The sequence below is a fragment of the Loxodonta africana genome, chromosome 4, assembly GCF_030014295.1.
Source record: "Loxodonta africana isolate mLoxAfr1 chromosome 4, mLoxAfr1.hap2, whole genome shotgun sequence".
Taxonomy (NCBI): Eukaryota; Metazoa; Chordata; class Mammalia; order Proboscidea; family Elephantidae; genus Loxodonta; species Loxodonta africana.
The window spans coordinates 28,696,951-28,709,092 of NC_087345.1; the positions used below are offsets into that span (position 1 = coordinate 28,696,951).

General features: G+C 37.7%; 1 protein-coding gene across 9 annotated transcripts in view; it reads right to left on the reverse strand.

The window, feature by feature from the left end:
- PARPBP (PARP1 binding protein) overlaps positions 1–12,142 on the reverse strand; it is an 89,610-nt gene that overhangs the window by 41,565 nt on the left and 35,903 nt on the right. For 8 of the 9 annotated variants that reach the window (XR_002783637.2, XR_002783636.2, XM_023538909.2 and 5 more), the window contains 2 exons: positions 10,309–10,479; positions 9,050–9,204 (listed from right to left, as the gene is read on the reverse strand). Coding sequence is in view for 7 of the 9 variants with exons in the window: in XM_023538909.2 (XP_023394677.1) it covers positions 9,050–9,204; positions 10,309–10,479 (326 nt within the window). In the remaining 2 variants the exon portion in view is untranslated. Of the gene's footprint in view, positions 1–9,049; positions 9,205–10,305; positions 10,480–12,142 lie in introns of those variants that run through there. The other variant, XM_064283686.1, reaches the window with a different exon arrangement.

The window sequence follows — 12,142 nt, forward strand, 5'->3', positions numbered from 1 at the left end:
TATGTTTTGCAGCTTCTGTTTTTATTCATTGGTGTCCATGTGCCCCCGTCCTAGCGCTCAAGACACATTATTACAATTACCAGTTTACTTGTCTGTTTCCCATACTCTTTGTAAGCTCCTTATCTCAGCATCTATTGTGTGTTGTTGTTGTTATTAGGTGCCCTTGAGTCAATTCCGACTTATAGCAACCCTATGTACCACAGAACAAAACACGGCCCGGTTCCGCGCCATGCTCACAATCATTGTCATGATTGAGCCCATTATTGCAGCCACTGTGTCAATCCGTCTCGTTGAGGTTCTTCTCTTTTCTGCTGACCCTCTACTTTACCAAGCATGATGTCCTTCTCCAGAGACTGATCTCACCTGATAACATGTCCAAAGCATATAAGATGCAGTCTCGCTAACCTTGCTTCTAAGGAGCATCCTGGCTGCACTTCTTCCAAGACAGGTGTGTGCCTTCTTTTGGTAGTCCATGGTATATTCAACATTCTTTGCCAACAATTTGAAGGCCTCAATTCTTCAGTTTTCCTTATTCATCATCCATCTTTTGCATGCATATGAGGCGACTGAAAACACCACGGCTTGGGTCAGGTGCACCTTAGTCTTCAAGGTGACATCTTTGCTTTTCAACACTTCAGAGGTCTTTTGCAACGGATTTGCCAAATGAAATGTGTCTTTTGATTTCTTGACTGCTGCTTCCATGGGCGTTGACTGTGGATCCAAATAAAATGAAACCCTTGACAACTTCAATCTCTTCTCCGTTTATCATGTTGCTTATTAGTCCGGTTGTGAGGATTTTTATTTTAATGCCGAGGGGTAATCCATACTGAAGGCTGTGGTCTTTGATCTTCATCTCAAGTCCTCTTCACTTTCAGCAAGCAAGGTTGTTAATGAGTCTTCCTCCAATCCTGATGCCCCATTCTTCTTCATATAGTTCAGCTTCTCAGATTATTTGTTCAGCATACAGACTGAATAGGTATGAGGAAAGGATACAACCCTGACGCACACCTTTCTGGACATTAAACCATGCAGTATTTCCTTGTTCTGTTCAAATAACTTGATCTATGTACAGGTTCCTCATGAGCACAATTAAGTGTTCCGGAATTCCCATTCTTCACAATGTTATCCATAATTTGTTATGATCCACACAGTCGAATGCCTTTGAATAGTCAATAAAACACAAGTAAGCATCTTTCCGGTATTCTCTGCCTTCAGCCAGGATCCATCTGACATCAGCAATGATATCCCTGGTTCCACATCCTCATCTGAATCTGGCTTGAATTTCTGGCAGTTCCCTGTCAATATACTGCTGCAGCCGTTTTTGAATGATCTTCAGCAAAATTTTGCTTGCGTGTGATATTAACGATATTGTTCGATAATTTCTGCACTTGGTTGGATCACCCTTCTCGGGAATAGTCATAAATACGGACCTCTTCCACTCAGTTGGCCAAGCAGCTGTCTTCCAAATTTCTTGGCATAGACAAGTGAGCACCTACAGTGCCGTATCCGTTTTTTGAAACATCTCAATTGGTATTCCGTCAATTCCTGGAGCCTTGTTTTTTGTCCATGCCTTTAGTGCAGCTTGAACTTCTTCCTTCGTTATCATCGGTTCTTCATCATACGCTACCTACTGTAATGGTTGAACATCGACCAATTCTTTTTGGCATAGTGACTCTGCATATTCCTTCCATCTTCTTTCGATTCTTCCTGCGTTGCTTAATATTTTTCCCGCATAGAATCCTTCAATATTGCAACTCAAGGCCTGAATTTTTTCTTCAGTTCTTTCAGCTTAAGAAATGCCAAGAGTGTTCTTCCCTACTGGTTTTCTACCTCCAGGTCTTTGCACATGTCATTATAATACTTTTCTTTGTCTTCTTGAGCCGCCCTTTGAAATCTTCTATTCAGCTCTTTTACTTCATCATTTCTTCCTTTCACTTTAGCTACTTGACGTTCAAGAGCAAGTTCCAGAGTCTCTTCTGACATTCACTTTGGTCTTTTCTTTCTCTCTTGTCTTTTTAAAGTCTTCTTGCTTTCTTTGTGCATGATGTCCTTAATGTCATTAGACAACTCCTCTGGTCTTTGGTCATTAGCATTCAACAGGTCAAATCTATTCTTAATAAAAAAAAAAAAAAAATTTTTTTTTTGTTTTTGTTTTATTAATATGATCTCTAAATTCAGGTGGGATATACTCAAGGTCGTACTTTGGCTTTCACGGACTTCTAATTTTGTTCAGTTTCAACTTGAACTTGCACAGGAGCAACTGATGGTCTGTTTCACAGTTGGCCCTTGGCCTTATTCTGACTGATGATATTCAGCTTTTCCACCATTTCTTTCCACAGATGTAGTTGATTTGATACCTCTGTATTCCATCTGGCAATGTACGGGTGTACTGTCACCATTTATATTGCTGAAAAAGGTATTTGCATTGAAGGAGTTGTTAGTCTTGCAAAATTCTATCATGTGATCTCCAACATCGTTTCTATCACCAAGGCCATATTTTCCAACTACTGATCTTTCTCCTTTGTCTCAAACTTTCATGTTCTATCACCAGTAATTATCAATGCATCCTGACTGCAAGTTACATCAATTTCAGACTGCAGAATTTGGTAAAAATCTTCAATTTCTTCATCTTTGGCCTTGGAGGAAACCCTGGTGGTGTAGTGGTTAAGTGCTATGGCTGCTAACCAAAAGGTCAGCAGTTTGAATCCACCAAGCACTCCTTGGAAACTCTACGGGGCAGTTCTATTCTGTCCTATAGGGTTGCTATGAGTTGGAATCAACTCGGCAGCAATGGGGTTTTGGATTTTGGCCTTAGTGGTTCGTGTGTAAATTTGAGTAACAGTTGTATTAACTGGCCTCCCTTGTAGGCATATGGATATTATCCCATCACTGACAGCGTTGTACTTCAGGATAGATCTTGAAATGCTCTTTTTGACGATGAATACAACACCATTCCTCTTTAAGCTGTCATTCCTGACATAGTACCCCACATGATTGTCCAATTCAAAATGGCCAATACCAGTCCATTTCAGTTCACTAATGCCTAGGGTATCGATGTCTATGTGTTCCATTTCATTTTTGGTGATTTCCAATTTTCATAGATTCCTACTTTGTACATTCCACGTTCCAATTATTAATGGGTGTTTGCAGCTGTTTCTTCTCATTTTGAGTTGTGCCACATCAGCAAATGAAGGTCCCAAAAGCTTGACTCCATCCGTGTCAGTAAGATCAACTCTACTTTGAGAAGGCAGCTCTTCCCCAGTCATCTTTTGAATGCCTTCCAATCTGAGGGGCTCATCTTCCCGCACTATATCAATGTCCCACTGCTATTCATAAGGCTTTCACTGGCTAACTGTTCTCAGAAGTAAACCACTGGGCCCTTCTTCCTAATCTGTCTCAGTCTGGAAGCTCAGCTGAGATCTGTCCGCCATGGGTGACCCTGCTGGTATTTAAATACCAGTGGCATAGCTTCTCATCAGAGCAACATGGAAGCCCCCACAGTATGACAGCTGACAGACACATGGCTAGACATGAGCAAATACAGAACAATACAAATTATAAATTTATGTCATTATAGGTACTTCCATTCAGGAGTTTGTACAAAGCACTTGTATCTCATTAAGAGATATTATTTATTTCTAAACCTTCATTATTGAAAGCTATTCATTAAAAAAAAATTGTATTAACTGCAACTGAAAAATAAGGGGAAAATATCTCTTACCCCAAATTTTTAACCACCTACTAAAAAATAGTACAGTACAGGAAAATTTATCCTAAAAACCAAGCCACTGATAAAATGTCTTGACTGAGTCAAATCATTTTAAATTTAAAATAAAGTTTTTACTTAGAAGTTAGTTTTATTGGCTTATGTTATATAATGAATTTAGAATGATATCTCAACAATGACAATGTACTGTGTTTATACAAGTGATGATATTATCTACTTTGGAGAGCCCACTTAAACAAACAACTGTCACAAATCACAAGGTTTCCTTTCAGTCTGTTCTGATTCTGCCGTGCAATGGTTCTGAAAGCATGGTCGCTGGGCCAGCAGCATCAGTATCACCAGGAAACTTGTAAGAAGTACAAATTCTCAGGCCCTATACCAGACTTACTAAATCAGAAACTCTGGAGGTAGCACCCAGGAATCTTTATTTTGTATGCTAGAGTCTGAACCACTCTTGTAATGGCATAAAAGAAATTATGAATTGAAGTTTTCATTCTCACTGCCTTATTGCTAGGTTTTATATTTTAGCAAGCAAGCCATGTTTTATGTTTTAGGGAAGAAGCCAGGTTCCCTAACAAGCATTGGAAACATTAACTATTCACTCTTAAATAGCTGGTCCAAGTAGAAAAGAAACGTTAGCAGAGAATCGCAGAGAGACTTAATGTATGATGTTGCATTAGGCCATTGTCTCCCAAATTTGCCTGATTGTCAGAGTCATGCTCGGCATTTGTTTAAAACATCAGCTCCAGATTCCTCCCTACTTGAATCACAATCCCCAGAGAAGGGCACTGGATATCTGTGTTTTTTCAAAAGTACCACAGGTGATTCTTATACTTAGGTAAACTAATAATAAAAATTATGATAAAATAATAAGCATGAAAAAATGAGCCCCTGGGGAAAGGAACCATATTTTATTTATCTTTTATATTACCAGTTTACACTTGGCACAAAGAAGAGTTGATTAATAAACACTGAATGAATGACCAATATCACATGTAACAATCTGAAATTTTTAATAGTGAGACAAAAGATGTATATTTTATCATTATTCATATTATTAGTACTAGCAATACAAAAAAAGAAGGGCCCATGGTAGCATAGTGGAAGTGCTTAGCTGCTAACTGTTCAAACCCACCAGCTATTCCATGGGAGAAAGAGGTGCCAGTCAGCTTTTGTAAAAATTACAGCCTTGGAAGCCCTACTAAAAAACCCATTGCCACTGAGTCAATTTCAACTCATAGCAACCCTATAGAACAGAGTAGAATTGCCCCATAGAGTTTCCAAGGAGCAGCTGGTGGATTCGAACTGCCAACCTTTAGGTTAGCAGCCATAGCTTTTAACCACTAGGCCACTAGGATTTCCAACCACAGGTATAGGGGTTAGGTTTTATAAGACATATTTTTGGTGGACAGAATTCAGAGGCTATAAAAACAGAAGCTCAAATGCACCAAATTCGGCAAATGCCTTCAAAACAAAAGCTGACTTCTTTGTTTGACTTCCCTTTCTGGCTTTCCTACTTCACCTAGTTTGTGGCCTGTATTTTTCTTACATTTGCCTGCTTATCCACGTATTTAAGATGCATTTTAAAAATGTCACTTGGCATTTTACATTATTTTCAGCGGAAGGGTCAATCAGGGACCTCTATAATCAGAAGCGTGAGAAGACTCTAAGAATCCATTTACATACAGAGCCACTATCTTTTTTGTCTATTATTTTCTTAATTTTCAGTTAAAAGCACAGAAATGAATTGCATGAAAAGGAGCCAAAATGAAAATATAATTAACACTACGTACTTTTTGTACTTTTTCTGGGAATTGATCTCTAATGGAAAAGTACACTGGGAAAGATTCAAAATCATAATAAAATATGAAAGAGTATCTTAATGTCAATTACAAGAACCAGAAAAAGGCACTTCAAATGATATTAGGAAACAGTTATCTCCTCCCCCTTTTTCTCATTTCATTTACAGGAACAAATTTGCCAAATTTTAATTCACTGATTGAATTCTGTTTAGAAAAAAATTATAAAACTTTTCTCTCTGATACTTGCCAAGGTTCACATTCTGACCCCTGGAAAAACCCCGAACACCAGTGCTATCACCAGTGTGTTGCTACACATTCACTGTCACAGTCAACAGTCGGTTCTTTTAATACCCCACTCAGCAACCAAAAAATCAATACTAAACCCATTGCCTGCAAGTCAATGTGGACTCGTGGCGAGCCCATGCATTACAGAGTACCCCTGCTCCACAGGGTTTCCTTGGCTGTAAACTTTACAGGAGCTGATTACCAGGCCTTTCTTCCATGGCATAGCTGAGTGGGTTTGAACTGCCAACCTTTCAGTTACTAGTCAATGGCAAACTGTACGCACCACCCAGGGATCCTCTGCTCAGCAACCAGAACCAAAACCAAACCCATTGCCATCGAGTCTATTCTGACTCCTGGTGACCCCTTGTGTTACAGAGTAGAACTGTTCCATAGCATTTTCTTAGCTGTAATCTTTACAGAAGCAGATCACCAGGTCTTTCTTCCATGGGGGCTTAATTAAAACTCTTGCTCCTAGAGCCTAGACAGGAAAGTGTTTGTGCTAGGCACCAGGGATACAAAATAAATTAAAAACCTTTCTCTTTGAAAGGTCACAATTTCTGTGATACTATATGAACTAATTCATCTATGAGTTGGAATCGACTCAACAGCAGTGGGTTTTTTTTTTTGGTATATGAACTAAATGTATGGAGGGAGTTTGAGTGGGGAAGGAGGTAGAGGGAACAAGCAGGTATTCAGGAATGCTTCCCAAAAGGTACATAATGACTGGTCTAGATAAACTTTAATAGGAGTGTTTAGGTGAGAAAAAGATAAACTGCAGCTTCTGACTCCTAACTGCAGCACACCAGAAGAATGAGACTATAGAGGGAGGAAAAAAAAAATTCTCAAGCTTGTACCAAAATAACTAGAAGATAATACTCAGTAACACAGAGAAAAGATTGGGAATATGTCAGCGCGATTATTGACTAAAAAAAATTGACTACCTTCACAGTATTAAATAAGTCAGTAAGCAGCTGCCATCCAGCTGATTCTGACTCACAGCAATCCCAAGTGTGTCAGAGTAAAATGTGTTCCACAGGGTTTTCAATGGCTGATTTTTCAAAGGAGATCACCAGGCCTTTCTTCAGAGGTGCCTCTGGGTGGGCTCAAACCTCCCACCTTTCAGTTAGCAGCTGAGGGTATTAACTGTTAGTACCACCACAAAGCGACTGCTTTTCCCTACTTTCTTCAAGAATTTGGTAACTATTTGCTAAATTAATTTTAGCTTTAAAAAAATTAAATATGATTAAAGATGTCACATAAAATGTAGCAAAAATGCTTCTGAAATATCCTTAAATAAGAAAATTTGTAACATTTGGAGATTGGATTAGATAATTTCAACAACATACATTCTATACATGCATGATATTTAATCTATTAAGTGCACATTAAAAATTTTGTTGTGTAATAAACTTGAAATATAAAATTTTTAACTTATAGGTGATAGCGAACTAATCTATATAACCTAAAACAACAGGGGAAAAAAAAAAACATTGCTGTCAAGTCAGTTCTAACTTATAGCAACCCTACACAACCCAAAACCTCTAATTTAAGACACTTTCAGGTGAAAGTGTAGTATGAATTTTGTGGAGGCACCTACTGGCAAAGTGTGCAAATGCAAACAAACTAAAGCTAAGATGGCCTAAAGAACAGCTGGCAGTGGGGAGAGGAATGTGAGAATCAATTATCTTGTATTTCTTCCCCAACTATTCTCCATCTTTCCTTGTGCTCAGTGATTGTTGTGATTCCTGGCCATATCACCCTATAATAAGACAAGTAATAGAACCTTATCCTCAGACATAAGAGTTCAATGCATTTTTATCTCTATGTTTTAAGATTGACAAATGAAGAGGCCAGGGTAATAGACAGGCAAGAGTTAGATCATTTAGAATTTTGTATATTATACTGAGGTTTCTATAGTTTTATCCTATACCTAGTATGGAAACATTGAAGGGTTGTAATCAAGAAAATAGTATTTGCAGTTCTAGAAAGATCACTCTGGCAGCAGTGAGGACAAGAGGATGGGCCAATGTAAGACTGGAGACAAGAATGGACAGCTCAGAGACAAGTGACATAGTCCAAGCAAGGAAAGATGAAAGTCTGAGTGTAGACAGTGTATTGCTGATGTTGTTGTTAGTTGCCATTAAGTCTATTCCAACTCATGGTGACACCATGAGCGCCGAGTAGAACTGATCCATAGGGTTTTCAAGGCAGTGGACTTTCAAAAGTAGATTGCCAGGCCTGTCTTCTGAGGAACCTCTGATTAATTAGAACCTCCAACCCTTCAGTTAGTAGTCAATCACTTAATCATTTTTGCTATCCTGGGACTCGTCTCACACATAATAAAACAAAAACCAAACTCACTGCCGTCGAGTCGACTCCAAATTCATAGCGACCCCATAAGACAGATTAGAACTGCCCCATAGGGTTTCCCAGACTGTAATCATTACAGAAGCAGATGGCCATAACTGTCTCTCTTGGAGCAGCTGGTGAGTTTGAGCTGCTGACTTTTCAGTTAGCAGCCAAGCACTTAAACCACTGCACCACCAGGGCTCCTTTTCTGACACATATAGGTGGTTCAATAAATGTCAGCTATTTTTATTAGTAACATGCTATGGCTTACCAACCAAACTGACAGAGATCTACCATGTGTGCTAGCATATATAACCCACTTTCGCCCTGAAAAATTTATTGAAAAATTATTCACCATCCAATACACCCATAATACAAATGTCCATCAGATAAGAAAAACCTCTTGCCTCTAATACAATATAAACACAAATTCCAAATGAATCAAAGATTTACATGTAAGAAAATACAAAAAACTAACAAAACAGAATGGGTACTCATCATATCTCTGTAAATTTCCTTCTTTGTTCTTAATATCAGTTTCCTTTTTAGTTAAATAAAAAGTTTAAAGAAATTATTAGGTCATTTCCAGTTCCCAAAAAAATCTCCTTTTCCAGATAAAGATAAATGGCAAACACGCTTTTCCAATCAAATTTAATTTGAACATACCTTTTGACTTTGGTAAAACTCTTAGAAACAGAGCTATGCAAAAATTTAGGAACAAAGATCAAGTGATTATACTTTCTGCATCTAGATTATTTTGTTAGTTCTTCCTGCCGCTTGGTCGGATCTTGTTCATTTCATTATCTCTTATATTTCTACCTCTGATTCTGTGAAGTTTCAAAGACACATTAACAACGCACATTTGTAATTTATGAAAAGTCATTACCTTGGATTTGGGATTTCTCCAAGAATCTCACCTAATATGTCAATGAAATTAATAAAATTAGACAATCCCTTTACATGTGTCCTTAAAGGATCAGAGAGTGATGGTGCATATCCTTTCCCCCCAAGCTGTATTGTTCGAATGAATGACGTGGCCACCTATGAATTAAAATAAATGATTAAGTTATATTTAATGATTTAGTAAATTAAAATTAAAATCTACTTTATGAAGCTGAGTACATCTACATGAATTCGGGATATACAGTTGAAGTGGAGCACGTTTTATAACTCATACCACACTCTGAATCAGAAGGAAATAACAAAATCAACAGGTGACATGTCAGTAACAGTGATGGCATTAACACCCAGCTGTAGGTAAAAGCTGAAGAGCCAAGTTAGGGGGACAAACTAATGTAAAAAGGACATATTCACAAAAATGTATCATTAACTACAAAGAGTTATGTTATGAAAAAATTCTTATATAGAGTGACTAGTTGCTATTGGAATTGTTATATGGAACAAACGGGTTTTTACGGTTAACTGATTTGTTACAGTAAGTAAATGAATTGACCCAATAAGTAATTCAACCTTAGCTTCTTTACCTGTAAACTGAAGATTGAGACCAGATAATCACTAAATCATATCCTAGGATTATTTGATCACATAAAGTTAAAAAGGTCTTGCTCTTACAATGATAAGGATACATTTGTGATGGTTATACATAAGCACCTCCATCAAAGGGTAAATGCTCAAAAGGAGTATTTTCCAGAGTGTGTCCTAAGAAAGACAAATTCTATGAAATATCAATAATTTAATAATGTGGGGGAAGGTTCCACGGTCAAGTAACTTAGGAAACAATGCATTAAAAAATGAAATAGATTTCTCTATGGCATAACTTCTCCAACCTTTTGAAATACAAACACACATTATGGATATCCAAGAGGGGTATATATTATCCCCAAGTTTTTTGCTCTTGTAATCATTTATTAAAAGGCATTTAACAGGGACTTTTTGCCCTTAAAAACATACAAGGAGTATTTAACATACAGAGCACATCTATAGAAACACTGCTTCAGAGAAATGCCGCATTGCCAAATTTGAAGGATACAGCAGAAAATAAAAATACCATGGATTTCAAATAAACAGGCAGAAAATAATTTAAAAGTTGTTTCATTATAGTTATAACAGCTCTACAATAAAGAACATGGTTCTTCTGTTCAAAAACAGGCTTTAAACAATCTTGAAAACGTATCATGTCCATACCAAAAAGATAGACATCTGTTTCTCTTGAGCAGCATGCTTCAGGTCTGTGAAGGCTTCTCTTCCAAGTCCTCTATCAGGAATATTAAGAATGTGAGCCAAAGCCAGGTCATTCTTCGAATTGACTAGTAGGCTCAAATATGAACAGATAATTTTCTTGGCTAGTAATCGCATCTATATAATAAAATACACAATAAAATACCCAGTTATTCTCTTCATTACAGTTCTGTATTTTTCTTTTTACATTAGTTGCAATCCTACAATGTGACAGCACACTCCCCCTTTTCACCCCAGGTTTCTTGTACCCATTCAACCAGTTCTTGTCCCTTCATGCCTTCTCATCCTGCCTCCAGACAGGAGTCGCCCATTTGATCTTGTGTATCTGACTGAACTAAGAAGCACACTCTTCACAAGTATTATTTTATGTTTTATAGTCCAGCCTAATCTTTGTCTGAAGAGTGGGCTTCGGGAATTGTTTTAGTTCTGGGTTAACAGAGTGTTCAGGGGCCACTGCTTCGGAAGTTCCTCCAGTCTCAGTCAGACCATTAAGTCTGGTCTTTTTACGTGAATGTGAGTTCTGTTCCACGCTTTTCTCCTGCTCCATTCAAGACTCTGTCATGTTCCCTGTCAGGGCGGTCATTGATGGTAGCTGGAAACCACCTGGTCTCAGGCTGATGGAGTCTCTGGTTTATGTGAACCTTTTGTCTCTTGGGCTAATATTTATTACAGTTATTCTAAATCCATAAAAACAATTTTTTATACATGTAGCAAAAATATATATGATCATCCAATGATAATATCTCGCTCTGTTTTTTTTTGGGTACAGAGAATTGCTAAATAGACAGAAAGCTCAGGTGGGATAATCAACATATCCTCTACCCATAAAATCAACTTGGCTCCAATAAGAAACTGTGAGTAAATGATAACTGTCATAACCAAAAAAAACCCAAACCCGCTGCCATCGAGTCGATTCCGACTTATAGCAACCCTATAGGGCAGAGTAGAACTGCCCTGTAGAGTTTCCAGGGAGCACCTGGAGGATTCAAGCTGCTGACATTTGGTTAACAGCCGTAGCACTTAACCACCACACCACCAGGGTTTCCATAACTATCATAGCTGTTGGAAAAATGGTTCTTAGACAAGTATACAAAAGATATCGTTTAAGTATGTATTTGTGATGAGGCCTCATATCATTCCCCTGTATACCTCTGTCGATAAATAGTAGTCAATAATGAAGCCTCCTGAAGTTTAGGGCATGGGCCAACTAGATCTATTTGGTCCCACACCAGTATCTCTAAGGGCTGAAATTAGATAGTTAAATTTTTTGAGAAATACTAGATACTTACTGTGACAATACCAGGAAACCAACTAAGGAGTCAAGTGAAGAGATTCAACCATATATTAAGCAAATAACAGCAACACAGCCATGTAGCTGATGTCGACATTAAGTGGCCTAAAACAGAGCTACAGGCCATTCAATAAGATGGATAGTATTTGGGAAAAATTGACATGGGCATCAGATCTTTTATGTTTATTATACTTTCCTCCATGCATGCAACATAAACCAATGTGTTTAATATTATTCTTAAAATTAGCTATTTATAGTTACTCAAGGCCTTGCAACTTCTTGTACTGGGAGAGAAGTGATTGTGTGAACCCCCAAGATAACAACTATAAAAAATTAGATAAAATTTTTAAAAAATTATAAGGATACTGGAAAACATATAAAAGGCAAACAGAAATTAGAGGACAGTTTAATTGTGCACTACGATTGCCCATTAAAGATTAGTAATTAACCACAATTAAGCCCATTTTGTACCTTGCTTATTGGGTAATC